Consider the following 18,973-nt stretch of genomic DNA (forward strand, 5'->3'; position numbering starts at 1 on the left):
GGTCCCACGGTGAGGACTCCGACACGGACCGCAGTCCCAGACCGACTAAGCGGGCTCGCTGGGAGCTTCCCTCGACTTCATCACACTGTTCAGGGTCTCAGCATGAGGACTCTCTGGAGGATGAAGCGGAGGTGGCAGATCAGGGCTCTGATCCTGACGCCGCTCTCAACCTTGATACGCCTGAAGGGGACGCCATAGTAAACGACCTTATAGCGTCCATCAATCAGGTGTTAGACCTTTCTCCTCCAGCCCCTCCGATTGAGGAGTCAGCTTCTCAGCAGGAGAAATTCCATTTTAGGTTCCCCAAACGTACACGGAGTGCATTTCTTGATCACTCCGACTTCAGAGATACAGTCCAGAAACACCGAGCTTTTCCGGATAAGCGCTTTACTAAGCGCCTTAATGACACACGTTATCCCTTCCCCCCTGACGTAGTCAAGGGTTGGGCTCAGTGTCCTAAGGTGGATCCTCCAGTCTCCAGACTGGCGGCCAGATCCATAGTTGCAGTGGCAGATGGTGCATCACTCAAGGATGCCACTGACAGGCAGATAGAGCTCCTGATGAAATCCATCTATGAGGCTATCGGCGCGTCCTTTGCTCCGGCATTTGCAGCCGTATGGGCACTCCAAGCTATCTCAGCTTGTCAGTCTGAGATTAATGCAGTCACACGTGCCGCTACTCCGCAGGTTGTGTCCTTAATCTCTCAGGCGTAGGCGTTTGCGTCCTACGCCATGAATGCTGTCCTGGACTCTGCGAGCCGTACGGCGGTAGCATCCGCCAATTCAGTGGCAGTCCGCAGGGCCATGTGGCTACGTGAATGGAAGGCAGACTCTGCTTCCAAAAAGTTTTTAACCGGTTTGCCATTTTCTGGCGACCGCCTGTTTGGCGAGCAATTGGATGAAATCATTAAACAATCCAAGGGAAAGGACTCGTCCTTACCCCAGTCCAAACCAAACAGACCGCAACAACGGAAGGTACAATCGAGGTTTCGGTCCTTTCGGCCCTCAGCCAGGTCTCAATTCTCCTCGTCCAACAGGCCACAGAAGGGTCAGAGGAACTCTGATTCATGGCGGTCTAAGTCACGTCCTAAAAAGACCGCCGGAGGAACCGCCCCCAAAGCGGCCTCCTCATGACTTTCGGTCTCCCCAAACCGCATCCTCGGTCGGTGGCAGGCTCTCCCGCTTTTGCGACGCCTGGTTGCCACATGTCCAAGACCGATGGGTGAGAAACATTCTGTCTCACGGTTACAGGATAGAGTTCAGTTCTCGTCCTCCGACTCGTTTCTTCAGAACATCTCCGCCCCCCGAAGCGAGCCGAGGCTCTTCTTCAGGCAGTGAGCACTCTTAAAGCAGAAGGAGTGGTTATCCCTGTTCCCCTTCAGCAATGGGGTCACGGTTTTTACTCCAACTTGTTTGTGGTGCCAAAAAAGGACGAATCTTTCCGTCCCGTTCTGGACCTCAAACTGCTCAACAGACACGTGAAAACCAGGCGGTTCCGGATGGAATCTCTCCGCTCCGTCATTGCCTCGATGTCCCAAGGAGACTTCCTAGCATCAATCGACATCGGGGATGCTTATCTCCACGTGCCAATTGCACCAGAGCATCAGCGCTTCCTGCGTTTCGCCATCGGGGACAAACACCTTCAGTTCGTGGCACTGCCTTTCGGCCTGGCGACAGCCCCACGGGTCTTCACCAAGGTCATGGCAACAGTGGTAGCAGTCCTACACTCTCAGGGACACTCGGTGATCCCTTACTTAGACGATCTTCTTGTCAAGGCCCCCTCTCGGGTGGCATGCCAACACAGCCTGAACATTGCTCTGGAGACTCTCCAGAGATTCGTGTGGATCATCAATTTCCCAAAGTCAAAATTGACACCGACCCAATCGCTGACATATCTCGGGATGGAGTTTCATACTCTCCAAGCGATAGTGAAACTTCCGCTGGACAAGCAGCGTTCACTACGGACAGGGGTGCAATCTCTCCTTCGAGCCCAGTCGCACCCCTTGAGGCGCCTCATGCACTTCCTAGGGAAGATGGTGGCAGCAATGGAGGCAGTTCCATTTGCGCAGTTTCATCTGCGTCCACTTCAATGGGACAGTCTCCGCAAATGGGACAGGAAGTCGACGTCCCTCGACAGGAACGTCTCCCTTTCTCGGGCAGCCAAGGCCTCCCTTCAGTGGTGGCTTCTCCCTACTTCTTTGTCGAAGGGGAAATCATTCCTGCCCCCATCCTGGGCTGTGGTCACGACGGACGCGAGTCTGTCAGGGTGGGGAGCGGTCTTCCTCCACCACAGAGCTCATGGTACCTGGACTCAGCCAGAGTCCTCCCTTCAGATCAATGTTCTGGAGATAAGGGCAGTGTATCTAGCCCTAAAAGCGTTCCAGCCGTGGCTGGAAGGCAGGCAGATCCGAATTCAGTCGGACAACGCCACGGCGGTGGCATACATCAACCACCAAGGCGGCACACGCAGTCGGCAAGCCTTCCAGGAAGTTCGCCGGATTCTGCTGTGGGTGGAAGCCACAGCATCCACCATCTCCGCAGTTCACATCCCGGGCGTAGAAAACTGGGAAGCAGACTTTCTCAGTCGCCAGGGTATGGACACAGGGGAATGGTCTCTTCACCCGGACGTGTTTCAAGAGATCTGTTGCCGCTGGGGGAAGCCGGACGTCGACCTAATGGCGTCCCGGCACAACAACAAGGTCTCGGCATTCATGGCACGGTCTCAAGATCACAAAGCGCTGGCAGCAGACGCATTAGTTCAGGATTGGTCGCAGTTTCGACTGCCTTATGTATTTCCTCCTCTGGCAATGCTGCCCAGAGTGTTACGCAAGATCAGGTCCGACTGCCGCCGCACCATCCTCATCGCCCCAGACTGGCCGAGGAGGTCGTGGTACCCGGATCTGTGGCATCTCACGGTGGGTCAACCGTGGGCACTTCCAGACCGACCAGACTTGCTGTCTCAAGGGCCATTTTTCCATCTGAATTCTGCGGCCCTCAACCTGACTGTGTGGCCATTGAGTCCTGGATCCTAGCGTCTTCAGGGTTATCTCAAGAGGTCATTGCCACTATGAGACAGGCCAGGAAACCAACGTCAGCCAAGATCTACCAAAGGACGTGGAGGATCTTCTTATCCTGGTGCTCTGATCAGGGTTTTACTCCCTGGCCATTTGCCTTGCCCACTTTTCTGTCATTCCTTCAATCCGGAATGGAAAAGGGTTTGTCTCTCGGCTCTCTTAAGGGACAAGTCTCGGCGCTCTCTGTGTTTTTTCAAAAGCGTCTAGCCAGACTCCCGCAGGTACGCACGTTCCTGCAGGGGGTTTGCCACATAGTCCCTCCTTACAAGCGTCCGCTAGAACCCTGGGATCTGAACAGGGTGCTAACGGCTCTTCAGAAACCACCTTTCGAGCCAATGAGAGATATTTCTCTATCACGTCTCTCGCAGAAGGTGGTCTTCCTAGTGGCAGTCACATCACTTCGGAGAGTGTCTGAGCTAGCTGCACTGTCATGCAAAGCCCCCTTCCTGGTGTTTCACCAGGACAAGGTGGTTCTGCGTCCGGTTCCGGATTTTCTCCCTAAGGTGGTATCCCCTTTTCATCTCAATCAAGATATCTCCTTACCTTCTTTTTGCCCTCATCCAGTTCACCAATGTGAAAAGGATTTGCACTTGTTAGATCTTGTGAGAGCACTCAGACTCTACGTGTCTCGCACGGCGCCCCTGCGCCGCTCGGATGCGCTCTTTGTCCTTGTCGCTGGCCAGCGTAAAGGGTCGCAGGCTTCCAAGTCAACCTTGGCTCGGTGGATCAAGGAACCAATTCTTGAAGCCTACCGTTCTTCTGGGCTTCCGGTTCCTTCAGGGCTGAAAGCCCATTCTACCAGAGCCGTGGGTGCGTCCTGGGCATTGCGGCACCAGGCTACGGCTCAGCAGGTGTGTCAGGCGGCTACCTGGTCGAGTCTGCACACTTTCACGAAACACTATCAGGTGCATACCTACGCTTCGGCAGATGCCAGCCTAGGTAGGCGAGTCCTTCAGGCGGCGGTTGCCCACCTGTAGGAAGGGGCCGTTTTACGGCTCTTTTACCGAGGTATTCTTTTACCCACCCAGGGACTGCTTTTGGACGTCCCAATTGTCTGGGTCTCCCAATGGAGCGACAAAGAAGAAGGGAATTTTGTTTACTTACCGTAAATTCCTTTTCTTCTAGCTCCAATTGGGAGACCCAGCACCCGCCCCTGTTCCCTTCGGGCTGTTGTTCTTTTGTGTACACATGTTGTTCATGTTGAACTGTTCTGGGTTCATGGTTTTCAGTTCTCTGAACATCCTTCGGATTGAATTTACCTTAGACCAATTTATATGTTTCCTCCTTCCTGCTTTTGCACCAAAACTGAGGAGCCCGTGATGCACGGGGGGGTGTATAGGCAGAGGGGAGGGGCTTACACTTTTAAGTGTAATACTTTGTGTGGCCTCCGGAGGCAGAAGCTATACACCCAATTGTCTGGGTCTCCCAATTGGAGCTAGAAGAAAAGGAATTTACGGTAAGTAAACAAAATTCCCTTCTTTGCCAAGTACGGTAGTGTCTAATTTATCAAAACATCAGGAAAACATTTTAAAGGAAAGCAAATAAAATGCCAAATTGCCGTTTTTTGGTCCCTACATCTCCCAACAATGAATAACAATAAAAGCTATCAAAATGTTGCAAGCAAAAAAGGCCTCATACAACTACATCAATGGGGAAAAAAAAAATGTTATCAGTTTTGTAAAATGGCAACACAAAACAATTATTTTTTTTTTTTTTCATTTATAGACATTTCGGAATTTTTTAAGGCACTAAATAAAATAAAATTTACAAATTTAGTATCGCTGTAATCATACTGACATGGTGAATCATGTTGCCTGGTGTTTTCTTTGTCACTCCATTGGGAGACCCAGACAATTGGGTGTATAGCTACTGCCTCCGGAGGCCACACAAAGTATTACACTTTAAAAAGTGTAACCCCTCCCCTCTGCCTATACACCCTCCCGTGCATCACGGGCCCATCAGTTTTTAGCTTTGTGTTGAAGGAGGCACACATGCAAACAAGCTCCACATTTTAGTCAGCAGCAGCTGCTGATTATATCGGATGGAAGAAAAGAGGACCCCCACGGGGCCCCCGGCATGCTCCCTTCTCACCCCACTAAGTCGGCGGTGCTGTTAAGGTTGAGGTATCCATTGCGGGTACAGAGGCTGGAGCCCACATGCCGTTTTCCTTCCCCATCCCTTAGAGGCTCTGGGAGAAGTGGGATCCTAACCGGTCACCATTCACTGGGACCGAGCTCCATCCGCAGCCCCTGGGGGAATCTGACGGACAGGAGCCTGGATATCATCAGGGACAGGGCCCTGCATCCATAAGGTACTCTGTGTCCCCTGAGGGACGGGGCATGCAGCGCCTGTGTTGCAGACGCCGCAGCGGCTCCTGTGTGGTTTGTGAGACCGGGACTACCGCGCCGACCGCGCTTGTTTGCCGGCCGCGTTTTTAACTTTAGTCCCCGGCTTTTACGGCCTAGTACCATATACTCTCGCCCCCGGGCCTGCCAGTCAGGGGTAAGGGCAGGACGGCCGACTGGACGTCGGCAGTGAGGGCTGGAGCATACTTTGGTATCCTCCTCCCCCCTCACTGAGCACTGTGGGGCACTAGTTTCCCGCACTTTATTAGGCACGCCCACGGCTCCATCCTCCCCTCAGAACGCTGGCAGCCATTGTTATAATCACTGCTGCCGGTGGGGGATTTCAGAACGAGCTCCGCAGTTCTGGGAGTAGTGGGATCCTAACCGGTCGCCGTTCACTGGGACCGGGCTCCCTCCGCAGCCCCTGGGGGAACCTGACAGACAGGAGGCTGGATATCATCAGGGACAGGGCCCTGCATCCATGAGGTACTCTGTGTCCCATTAGGGACGGTGCAGGCAGCGTCGGTGTTACAGACGCCGCAGCGGCTGCTGTGGGGTTTGTGAGCCGGGACTACCGCGCCGACCGCGCCTGTTGGCCGGCCGCGCTTTTAACTTTAGTCCCCGGCTTTTGCGGCCTAGTACCATGTACTCCCGCCCCCGGGCCTGCCAGTCAGGGGTGGGGGCGGGACGGCCGACTGGACGTCGGCAGTGAGGGCTGGAGCATGCTTTGGTATCCTCCTCCCCCCTCACTGAGCACTGTGGGTCCCTCCTCCCCTCAGAACGCTGGCAGCCATTGTTATAATCTCTTCTGCCGGTGGAGGATTTCAGAATGAGCTCTGCAGCTCTGGGAGTCCCAGGCAGGGAATCTGGTGGACGCACCACCGCTTGGGGCGGTTGGTAAGCCACACCAGTTGTCAGGTGCTGGCCCCCCTTGGGTACAGAAGTGTGTATGTATATATATATATATATATATATATATATATATATATATATATATATATATATATATATATATATATATATTTTGTATACATTTTCTCTATTCGGCAGCATTATTTGCTTTTGGCTATATCTCTAAGAGGAGACAACAGCATGTCGTCCGCAGAAAGCAAGGGGGCCAAGGCACAGGCTTATTTTGCAACCTGTACCTCTTGTGCGGCTATGTTACCTGCAGGTTCCACCTACCCTCATTGTGACAATGCTCGGCCCCTGTGGCACTCACTCAGCCGGAGCCTCCGGCACTGGTGGGACCCTCGGCTCAGGTGGTACCGCCGGTTTCCACTGCACAGATGGAAGGGACAGAGTTTACATTTTGACTGAGAAACTCTCTGAGTCGCCTCACATTCCATGGCTCAGTCTATGGACAGATGGTCGGCTAAGATACTAGAAGCTTGGCAGTCCAGACCGGTAACACAGGGCTAGGGCACTGTGAGTTCATCGCCCTCAGGCCCCTCTCGGTCGGTACAGCAAAGGGCTCCTGGGGTGGCACCCAGATCCCACGGTGAGAACTCCGACACGGACCGCAGCCTCAGACAGGCTAAGCGGGCTTGCTGGGAACCTTCCCCGACTTCATCACGCGGTTCGGGGTCTCAGCATGAGGACTCTCTGGAGGATGAAGCGGAGGTCGCAGCTCAGGGCTCTGATCCTGACGTTGCTCTCATTCTGGATACACCTGAAGGGGACGCCATAGTAAATGACCTTATAACGTCCATCTACCAGGTGCTAGTCCTTCTCCCCCAACTCCACCTATAGAGGAGTCGGCTTCACAGTAAGAGAAACACCAGTTTCGGTTTCCCAAACGTACCCGGAGTGCTTTTTTCGATCACTCTAACTTCAGGGATGCTGTCCAGGAGCACGGAGCATTTACGGACAAGCGCTTTACTAAGCGCCTTAATGACATTACCCTTTCCCCCCTGACGTAGTTAAGGGTTGGGATCAGTGTCCCAAGGTGGATCCTCCAGTCTCCAGACTGGCGGCTAGATCCGTAGTATTAGTGGCAGATGGTTCATCGCTCAAGGATGCCACTGACAGGCAAATAGAGCTCCTGATGAAATCCATCTATGAAGCCATAGGCGCGTCTTTTGCTCCGGCCTTTGCAGCCGTGTGGGCACTCCAAGCTATCTCAGCCTGTCTGTCTGAGATTAATGCGGTCACACGTACCTCTGCTCCGCAAGTTGTGTCTTTGACTTCTCAGGCGTCAGCCTTCTCGTCCTACGCCATGAACGCTGTCCTGGACTCTGCGAGCCGTACAGCGGTAGCATCCGCCAATTCGGTGGCAGTCCGCAGGGCCATGTGGCTACGCGAATGGAAGGCAGACTCTGCTTCCAAGAAGTTCTTAACCGGTTTGCCATTTTCTGGCGACCGTTTGTTTGGCGAGCAATTGGACGAAATTATTAAACAATCCAAGGGAAAGGACTCGTCCTTACCCCAGTCCAAACCAAAGAGACCTCAGCAACGAAAAATACAATCGAGGTTTCGGTCCTTTCGGCCCTCAGCCAAGTCCCGTTCCTCCACGTCCAACAGGTCAGAGAAGGGCCAGAAGGACTCTTCTGCATGGCGCTCTAAGTCACGTCCTACAAAGACCGCCGGAGGAACCGCCTCCAAGGCGGCCTCCTCATGACTTTCGGCATCACCAATCCGCATCCTCGGTCGGTGGCAGGCTCTCCCGCTTTTGCGACGCCTGGGAGCCACATGTCCAAGACCGATGGGTGAGAGACATTCTGTCTCACGGTTACAGGATAGAGCTCAGTTCTCGTCCTCCGACTCGTTTCTTCAGATCATCTCCGCCCCACGAGCGAGCCGATGCACTTTTTCAGGCGGCGAACACTCTGAAGGAGTTGTGATCCCTGTTCCCCTTCAAGAACGTGGTCGCGGTGTTTACTCCAACTTGTTCGGGGTGCCAAAAAAGGACGGATCATTCCGTCCCGTTCTGGACCTCAAACTGCTCAGCGGACACGTCAGAACCAGACGGTTCCGGATGGAATCTCTCCGCTCTGTCATCGTCTCGATGTCCCAAGGAGACTTCCTAGCATCTATCGACATCAGGGATGCTTATCTCCATGTGCCGATTGCACCAGAGCATCAACGCTTCCTGCGTTTCACCATCTCCGACGAACACCTTCAGTTCGTGGCACTGTCTTTCGGCCTGGCGACGGCCCCACGGGTCTTCACCAAGGTGACGGCATCAGTGGTGGCGGTCCTACACTCTCAGGGCCACTCGGTGATCTCTTACTTAGGCGATCTCCTTGTCAAGGCATCCTCCCGGGTGGCATGTCAACACTTCCTGACCATTGCTCTGGAGACTCTCCAGAGGTTCGGGTGGATCATCAATTTCCCAAACTCAAAATTGACACCGACCCAATCACTGACTTACCTCGGGATGGAGTTTCATACTCTCTCAGCGATAGTGAAGCTTACGCTGGACAAACAGCGTTCGCTGCAGACAGGGGTGCACTCTCTCATTCGGGTCCAGTCACACCCCTTGAGACGTCTCATGCACTTCCTAGGGAAGATGGTGGCAGCAATGGAGACAGTTCCCTTTGCGCAGTTTCATCTGCGTCCAACTCAATGGGACATTCTCCGCAAATGGGACAGGAGGTCGACGTCCCTAGACAGAAACGTCTCTCTTTCACTGGCAGCCAAAACCTCTCCTCAGTGGTGGCTTCTTCCCACTTCTTTGTCGAAGGGAAAATCCGTCCGGCCCCCATCCTGGGCGGTGGTCACGACGGACGCGAGTCTGTCAGGGTGGGGAGCGGTCTTCCTCCACCACAGGGCTCAGAGAGCCTGGACTCCGACAGAGTCCTCCCTTCAGATCAATGTTCTGGAGATGAGGGCAGGGTATCTAGCCCTAAAGGCGTTCCAGAGGTGGCTGGAGGGCAGGCAGATCCGAATACAGTCGGACAACGCCACGGCGTCGCGTACATCAACCACCAGCACAGAGCGCTGGCGGCGGACGCATTAGTTCAGGACTGGTCGCAGTTTCGACTGCCTTATGTATTTCCTCCTCCGGCACTGCTGCACAGAGTTTTACGCAAGATCAGGTCCGTCTGCCGCCGCGCCATCCTCGTTGCTCCGGACTGGCCGAGGAGGTCGTGGTACCCGGGTATGTGGCACCTCACGGTGGGTCAACCGTGGGCACTCCCAGACCGACCAGACATGCTGTCTCAAGGGCCATTTTTCCATCTGAATTCTGCGGCCCTCAACCTAACTGTGTGGCCATTGAGTCCTGGCTCTTAGCGTCCTCAGGGTTATCTCTATCACGCCTTTCGCAGAAGGTGGCCTTCCTAGTGGCAGTCACATCACTTCGGAGAGTGTCTGAGCTAGCAGCACTGTCATGCAAAGCCCCCTTCCTGGTGTTTCACCAGGATAAGGTGGTTCTGCGTCCGGTCTCGGAATTTCTACCTAAGGTGGTATCTCATTTTCATCTCAATCAGGATATCTCCTTACCTTCTTTTGACCCTCATCCAGTTCACCAATGTGAAAAGGATTTGCACTTGTTAGATCTCGTGAGAGCACTCCGGCTCTACATTTCGCGCACGGCGCCCCTGCGCCGTTCTGATGCGCTCTTTGTCCTTGTCGCTGGCCAGCGTAAGGGGTCGCAGGCTTCCAAGTCAACCTTGGCTCGGTGGATCAAGGAACTGATTCTTGAAGCCTACCGCTCTTATGGACTTCCGATTCCTTTAGGGCTGAAAGCCCATTCTACCAGAACCGTAGGTACATCCTGGGCATTGCGGCACCAGGCTACGGCTCAGCAGGTGTGTCAGGTGGCTACCTGGTCGAGTCTGCACACTTTCACGAAACACTATCAGGTGCATGCCTATGCTGCGGCAGAGGCCAGCCTAGGTAGGCGAGTCCTTCAGGCGGCGGTTGCCCACCTGTAAGAGGGGGCCGTTTTTCGGCTCTTTTTATCAAGGTATTCTTTTACGCACCCAGGGACTGCTTTTGGACATCCCAATTGTCTGGGTCTCCCAATGGAGCGACAAAGAAGAAGGGAATTTTGTTTACTTACCGTAAATTCCTTTTCTTCTAGCTCCTATTGGGAGACCCAGCACCCGCCCCTGTTCCCTTCGGGCTGTTGTTCTTTTGTGTCCACATGTTGTTCATGTTGAATTGTTCTTTTGGTTCATGGTTTCAGTTCTCCGAACATCCTTCGGATTGAATTTACCTTAGACCAATTTATATAGTTTCCTCCTTCCTGCTTTGGCACCAAAACTGATGGGCCCGTGATGCACGGGAGGGTGTATAGGCAGAGGGGAGGGGTTACACTTTTTAAAGTGTAATACTTTGTGTGGCCTCCGGAGGCAGTAGCTATACACCCAATTGTCTGAGTCTCCCAATAGGAGCTTGAAGAAAAGGAATTTACGGTAAGTAAACAAAATTCCCTTCTTTTACTACGTAGTGAATGATATAAAAAATGAAACCCCTGAAACAGTGGTAAAATGAATGGTGTCATTCTAAACTGTAACATGTTCTGCAAAAAAACAAGCCCTCATACATTGATAAAGAAAGAAAAACATAACAATATAGCTGTTTGAAGAAGGGGAAGAAAAAAATGGTCTGCCTCCTTAAAGGGATTGTCCAGGCCTATCACAAAAGCCTGCAGTCATTCAGTGCGTGCTGTGAAGATTCTCCAAGACCGATCAGTCATATGACCACCAAATGTGCATATCTCATACTTACGGTTGCAAGACTGCTCTGTCTCTCCTCTGGTACAAGAGAATCCTCACAGTGCATGCTCAGTGACTGCAGATTTTCGTGATAAGCCTGGACAACTAGTTTAAGGAGTAACATTCTGTAAGCTTCCTCCTTGTATATATGTTGAGTATTGCAGTTCGCAGAACTGATTTTTCTGTCTTACTTAGAATTTGACAGTAAAGTTATACTTATGACTGTAGCAACCCTAATATGGCTCAGTTGAAGATGGACAAAATTGTTGGTAGCCATCTGTGAAAGTAAGAGAAATCTGCAATGGTCACTGAAATACGTAACTTGAAACTGATAAAAGTCATTTTAAATGTACTGAATCTCAACTAATGACAATCAAATATTGCATTTAAATTGTGGTTCCACAGAAAAAAAAACTAATACAATATCACAGTACACCTAGAAAAGATGAAAAATAATTTGATCTTAGGGACATATGAAACTAAGGTGTGTTCTGTAATTAGCATTGTAGGTATCTACAAGCTTGTGATTAGCCAGTTTGCCTTTTTAAGGGATCAAAAGGTAGTCACTGTGCTGTTTGGTGTCTTGGTTTGGACCACACTGAACATGGACCAAAGAAAGCTAAGGAAAGAACTTTCTCAGGAAATTAGAAAGAAAATTTTAGACAAATATGTTAAAGGTAAACTCTATAAAACCATATCCAAACAGCTTGATGTACTACAGTTTCACATATTACTCAGAAATGTAAGGACTGAGAAATTGTTGCCAATCTCCTTGGACATGGCCGCAATAGGAAAATTGATGACTAATTAAAAAGACAGATAATACATAGGCTAAAGCCCCCATCACATTTAGCGACTTACCAGCGATCCCGAAAACGATGCGACCTGATAAGGATCGCTGGTAAGTCGCTTGGAGGTCGCTGGTGAGATATCACACAGTCAGACCTTATCAATGACTCAGTAACGATACAGGTCGCAGTAGCGTCCTGTATAACGATCTCTGCTGTCATTGGGACCCTGTCACACAGTGTCAAACATAGCGATGCGTCCTGCCCAGCAGGACATCGCCTTTGAAGAAAATGGTCCAGGACATTCAGCAACGACCGGCGACCTCACAGCAGGGGCCAGGTCGTTGCTGGGTGTCACACACAGCGACATCGCTAGCAAGATCGCTCTTGCGTCACCAAAACCGTGACTCAGCAGCGATGTCGCTTGCGATGTCGCTTAGTGAGACGTGGCCTTAAGTAAGGACAACTTCCAAAGAGATTAGACGTAAACTCCGAGATCAAATTACATCAGTGTCCAGTCGTACCATCCTTTGTTGTCTTGGCTAACGTGGACGTCATGAAAGACAACCAAAGAGGAAATCAATGTTGAAAGCAAATCATAAAAAAGACAGGAATTTTCCAAAATGCATATTGCAAATTGACAAGCCACAAAGCTTCTGGGAGAATGTCCTGAGACAAAACTACAGCTTTTTGGCAAGTCACATCAGCTATATGTTCACAGATCTAAAAGTAAAAAAACACAAAAAACCTGAGCTGAAACAATGTTCAGTAAACATGCAACATTAAGCATGTGAATTGCAGCCTTAAGACTAGAAAAAAAACCAAAGAGAAAATTGCATGAAAAATACCCTGACTATAAATAAATAAATTGCAAGTGCTTAATAACAGGGTACTTAGTGTATACATTTTTGCAAAAAGGTAAAAAGCTGTCTCACCTCGTCAAGGTGTACCCATCTGAGACAGTCCCTAACCTACTGAAGTTAAAAACATTATCAATACCTGACTTGTGTCATGTCAAACTCCAATATGAATGGTGGCAAGTGGTCAGCTGTGTCCCAGATTAAATACACAGTGAAGTGAGACGCAATTAGTTGTTCAGTCTCAGTATTAGGAGGGCTGCGCCCCCAACTTGCAAAAAAGCAAGATAACATACAAAAAACACAAAAAACCTGAGCTGAAACAATGTTCAGTAAACATGCAACATTAAGCATGTGAATTGCAGCCTTAAGACTAGAAAAAAAAACAAAGAGAAAATTGCATGAAAAATACCCTGACTATAAATAAATAAATTGCAAGTGCTTAATAACAGGGTACTTAGCTTTTTACCTTTTTGCAAAAATGTATACACTGTCTCACCTCGTCAAGGTGTACCCATCTGAGACAGTCCCTAACCTACTGAAGTTAAAAACATTATCAATACCTGACTTGTGTCATGTCAAACTCCAATATGAATGGTGGCAAGTGGTCAGCTGTGTCCCAGATTAAATACACAGTGAAGTGAGACGCAATTAGTTGTTCAGTCTCAGTATTGCAAAAAAGCAAGATAACATACAAAAAACACAAAAAACCTGAGCTGAAACAATGTTCATTAAACATGCAACATTAAGCATGTGAATTGCAGCCTTAAGACTAGAAAAAAAAACAAAGAGAAAATTGCATGAAAAAATTTGTTTGTTGAATCTGTTCAGGGTACAATGAAATCTCAAGATTATCAAGTCATTCTGGAGCCAAACTTGGTGCCAAAAAGTTTGATTAGAATTTCAGATCATGGGTTCTCCAACCATATAATATCCTAAAATACACAACTAAAAGCATCCAATAATGGCTAGGAGCAAAGCATCAGACTACTGTGAAGTGGCCTTCTATGGGCCTTGAAGTAAATACTATTGAACATATGTGGAAGGAGCTGAAACATGCCGTCTGTAGATGGCAACCCTTCAAACCTGAGACAACTGGAGGAGTTTGGAGGAGAGGTCCAAAATACCTGTGGACAGGTTCAGAAGTCTCATTTACAGAAATTGTTTGCAGTGATTCCCTCGAAAGGTTGTTCAACACAAAATTAAGTTAAGGTACCATCAATTTATTTCAAGGTTTCATTAGGTTGGGTTTTTTTGTTGAACCACAATTCAAAAGCAATGTCTGATATTCATTACTTTATATTTATTAAATTATTTTTTCTTTCCAGTTTCAAGTTATTTCAGTGACCATTGTGGGTTTTTCTTACTTTAATAGAAGGGTAGTAACAATTTTTCCACTTTTGTATATATATTACGGTTGTGTATATGACCCTAGAAGCAGATACCTCTACCATTGTATGAAGTTTCCATCCACCAGCTGTTCACAATATCATAGCACAAACACTCTCAAACATGCACTATACTTATAAGCATTTCTATTACTTTTTAGCACTGGGTTTTGACAGCAATATTATTCATTTCACAGATGACCGACTTTCTCAAATCTCTGCAAGGTCAGCTGCCTCAAGTTCTCTGGCATCTGAAGTATTGGAGCGTGCACAGAAAAGAAAGGAGGACTTCTGGGGAAAGAAATGACAGCATGTCAGCTGCTGAATGTTGTATACATTTTTTCTAACAGCAGTCGGGACAGATATGAAATACATTTTTCTAATGTTTTCTGTATTTTAATATTTAAATGTTGATTTTTATTCCAATATATATTTTTATATTTCTATCTGTCAATATGCTGCAATTCTCATGTGATATTTTTTATCTTATTTTTAAGTTTTTCAAATGTGCTGTCTTTTGTGCAAGAAATTTCAGGTGACGATTATATCTAAGAAGGTTAAAGCATAGCCATTTCCAGGTTCTTTAAGGCTAAATGATTTAACAACCTACAAAATACATACACTATATTAAAAAAGTATTTCAAAGTTCTTTAAATTAGCCAGTGATAAAGATACTGAACACATCCATCTGTCTTTGTGGGTGAAAGGGGCAGCCATTTATTTATTTAACCTGTGAACAATTTAAACTTTGCACCTACAGATCACTTTATTTCCATTATACCCTTTATCATCTTGCATGCGACCATACGTTGTGTGTGATTGCTGTGTTTTAGGTATCCACAGTGGCAATTTACTTGGGCAAGTGTCTTGAATCTTCATGCTGTGACCCATTAAAAAAGCACTCCCATTCAAACATTTATTGATTAATTAAACCTGTGTGAATTTGGATGTAGTGTAGTCATATTTATATACTCACCAATCACAGTCTTCCCTGGTTTCCAGCACTCCTCTGGTCCTCTTCTGGGTCAAGTAATGACAATTCCGACTTACCGGCTTATAATGTAAGCCTATGAATCCTCAATCTGACACTACATAGACTTACATTGTTAAAGTGACTTCCTTCTCACACATATCAGATACCGACATTTTGCCAAAGGCAGTTCATAAAAATGTTAACTACCAATTTGTCTTTATTGCTCATTGTCCCATACCCTTTTGTTAGCATAGGTACTTTTCTTTCCTATGTTGTAATTTGTGAAACTACGATAAAACAATTATAAAGAAAATGAGCTATATCACATATCAAGCACATAATAAATCTCACAAAATTAAATAGGAAACACATTCTCATAGTGTGACATGAGCGGGCGCCATACAACCAAAATGAATGCTGGATGAGGAGAACATGCTTAGTACAGAAATTTATAAAACCTGTGGTGGAGCCATATACTCACACCATTAAAAAAAAAAAAAAAGCCTTCAAAATCCTGCTGTTAATTTGCCTCTAATTCTTCTGTTTTAAAGCCCATCAGAAATTTAAAATTATATTATTCATTAAAGGGACTCTGTCAGGAGGGTTTTGCTATATAATCTGAAGCCAGCATGCTGCAAGAGTTAACTTGACGTTTACAGCCAGTCATCTCTTATTTCATAGTCTGTTTTTGTTTACCTGCAATGTTAGTTTAAGCCTCTTATCTTTCTCATTACTGAGTCTGAGGAGCTGTGAGCTGTAGTCTGACTCTGCCCCTTCTGTGATTAGCAGCTTCTTTTTATGGAAATGTACACAGAGAGCCTGTGTGGGCGGGGACAGCTCTCAAAGCTGCGGCATATGCAAAAATAAATCTTTCACTGTGTCAGAATGGCTGCAGCCCCTCTTTGCCTACATCATGCTATTCTTTGAGGTAGCAAAAACCTGCTGACATATTCTCTTTAATGATGATGATGTCCTTTATGTAAAGAAGCACTCCAGCTTTTTTTTTTTTCTTTCCATCACTGCACCCTTCATCTAACTGCTAACTGTGTACCACTATAGACCTCTACGTATATCATATTTACGCATATCATGTGCAGTTCAGTCCCATGTCTTTTCCGAATCCATATTGAATTTCAGATTTAACTTTTTTTCAACTCTATTTTCTACTATAAATTTTATGATACATCAATGCCGCATGGGTAGTTAAGTCCAGTACCATGCCTCCTCTCAGGAGATTGTGATTATAGTGCCCTCCATATTCTACTAAATAAGATAATAGATTATAAGAATACAATGAAGAAAGCTGAACTGTCAACTTTATTATAACTATTTGGCTAGAGCTGTCTAATCATCATAAGTCACTGTTAAAGATGTTTCTGTCTCCCACTGTGAAGAACTTGTGTGGAGCAGTCCATGCACTTTTATCATGGGGTGGCATAAATTCTCAAGTGTGGAGCATGACCTTGATGGCAGATGTCTAGGCTATCAGGGCGAGGCATGTTGGCTATTAGCAACTCTTTATTTCAGTAGGAAATAAGCTGCTGTAAGACAGCTCAAATTCTCCTTTACACAAAGAAATAACAAGAAAGCTTAGACGAGTGTGCATTTTTCGAGCGGAGTTGACATAACTATACAGTGCAGTTGGTTGAACTTTTTGTTTGTTATATGTATGGCTGACTTCAGTGGTCGAAATACCAGCATTGAGATGGGATTTAGCACAGTTACTGAATGTAAACTATTGGTTGGTTTAGATCCTGCTGTATGAGTGGCACCTTCAATGTAATTCCTTGAATGTGTTTTCAAGCTAGAACGATTTATTACAATGATATGTATTTACGTACTAAAGATGGAAGTTCTATATGGGTGTGAATTGTTAATAAAAAAAAATAGTTTTTCGGTGATATATATTTGTCGTTGAACAATTTAATTTTTATATGTGTGATCAATGTTTTATATGTTTTTAATAGAATTTTTCTAATATATAATTCTACATGGTATTTGTCATTTTGTGGAGTGCATTTTGTCCTTTCATGTTCATTGTGGGGAAAAAAAAACATCCCCTAAGACTTGATAGTTACATTGATCTACCAATTTATTGGATGTTTACCTGTAAATATCAACTCATACTTAGAATACATGAATGCTGTGTTTCTTTAGAAAACCATATGTGGCCACAAGCCATAATGAAACTAATAAAAAATCTTATTTAAATAAATGTAGTCTTTCTTAAAGCCAAAGTAAAAAAAGAAATGAATGTTTCTGCTAATTAAATACTTTTTTTTCCTAAATACAAGGACAGAAGCTTATAATATGATGTCTGCAGCTTTTTTTTATTTTATTTATCTGACATTCTTTTCTAAACCATATTACCGTATGTTAGCGTTGTAAAATCAACTTGACTGAATTGTACTTCAGTTTATATCATAAATCTAATAAGATTTTTATATTATGTGAATTTTCAATATTGATTAAAAATATTTGTCATAATTAAAAATATTCTCTCAATAATATACATGTATGACATTTCATGAACCATAAAGGCTGTAGAACGTTTGATTAAGGCTGTAAAACATTTGGGGACATTTCTTGTAACTTGGATTTGGTCATAATTCAGCTAAAAGGGAACCTGACGTGTATCAAACACTGTATGATTTCAGCAAGGTACACGTGACTCAAACGCTGTGGCATTTCATAGAACAATACACTTTAGAAGCCGGCTGGGGACCAAGCCGCACTGGTCACTTGTCCAAGTGGCCGGTCCCTGGCAGCCTCTCCCTGTCCATTGCCATGACCTACAGGTATCTATCTCCTTAAACCTGCACGTAGGAGACCTGTTGCACAAAGGGAGTTTGCTGGTAGAACTGCTAGGGATCGGCCTTTTCGACTAGTCACCCACTTGGCTTGGTCCATGGCCAGCTCATAAAGTGTGCTTTTCTCTGAAATGTGCAGAATTTCAGAGTCAAACATATATGGCTAAAATTATACAACCAATGTCAGATACTTTCTGCCCAATCCATGGGCAGATGTAGATGTAGATTCCCTTTAAAAGGTCATACAGAAGAGCAAAGATATTTAGTCTACACATAATGCATGGATTTCCCCGTGAATGACATTCTTCACCTAGCTATGATTGTTGTGGTACACAAAAGCTGCAGAATTCTGACAAAGCAAACATATTTTTAAACTGAGATTTTTCAAGAGAAATTTTGTAGATTTAACAATAACATAAAAATTTAAAAGAACAGCACAATCAACACATATATTAAATGTACATCAGAATCAGTTACAAATATAAATTATACAAATCGTTTCCTGAGTACGGGTCCGTATTAAAAGGCTTCCAATTTATGAGCAAATGGTCATTCTTGAGGTGAAACCATTTTAGGCTTGTTTGGAAATAAATTGTTATATGCCCTGAGTTGGCATACTATGTACAGAACGTTTGTGTTAACAATCGGATATATTCGGGCTGTCTAATTAGGGCAGGGGTCTCTAACTCGGCTGGGTATAAGGGCCGCACATAGAAAAAAAAAAAAATTGGGGGGGCCGCATTGATTGCAGGACAAAGTGACATTTTTATTGGTACCATATTTTTTTTTCCTCTACACCTTTGGATCATTGTTTTTGAACATTTTTTGTTAATTTATTATAACAAACATGCACTTGTTTGGTTTAAACATATGTATAAAAACATTTTTGATGGTACAAAAAGTCATGATTTCTTTTTTTGTTTACATTTTATCCCTTTCTTGTAAGTAATATACTTTTACAATTAGCACCATATAGTAATTTTGGCCAACATCTTTTAGTAATGTCCCCCCTCCTGTTCCCCGTTTTGAAGTAATGTACCCATTCTGATCCCCATTCTAATCCCCATTCTGTA

General features: G+C 46.2%; 1 protein-coding gene across 2 annotated transcripts in view; it reads left to right on the forward strand.

The window, feature by feature from the left end:
- MDM1 (Mdm1 nuclear protein) overlaps nucleotides 1-17,459 on the forward strand; it is a 155,326-nt gene extending 137,867 nt beyond the window's left edge. For both annotated transcript variants that reach the window (XM_075344829.1, XM_075344830.1), the window contains one exon: nucleotides 14,315-17,459. In XM_075344829.1, the coding sequence (XP_075200944.1) occupies nucleotides 14,315-14,424 (110 nt within the window). In that variant the 3' untranslated portion in view covers nucleotides 14,425-17,459. The remainder of the gene's footprint in view (nucleotides 1-14,314) is intronic.
- Nucleotides 17,460-18,973: the final 1,514 nt, after the last annotated feature.

This window comes from Anomaloglossus baeobatrachus, chromosome 4, assembly GCF_048569485.1.
Source record: "Anomaloglossus baeobatrachus isolate aAnoBae1 chromosome 4, aAnoBae1.hap1, whole genome shotgun sequence".
Taxonomy (NCBI): Eukaryota; Metazoa; Chordata; class Amphibia; order Anura; family Aromobatidae; genus Anomaloglossus; species Anomaloglossus baeobatrachus.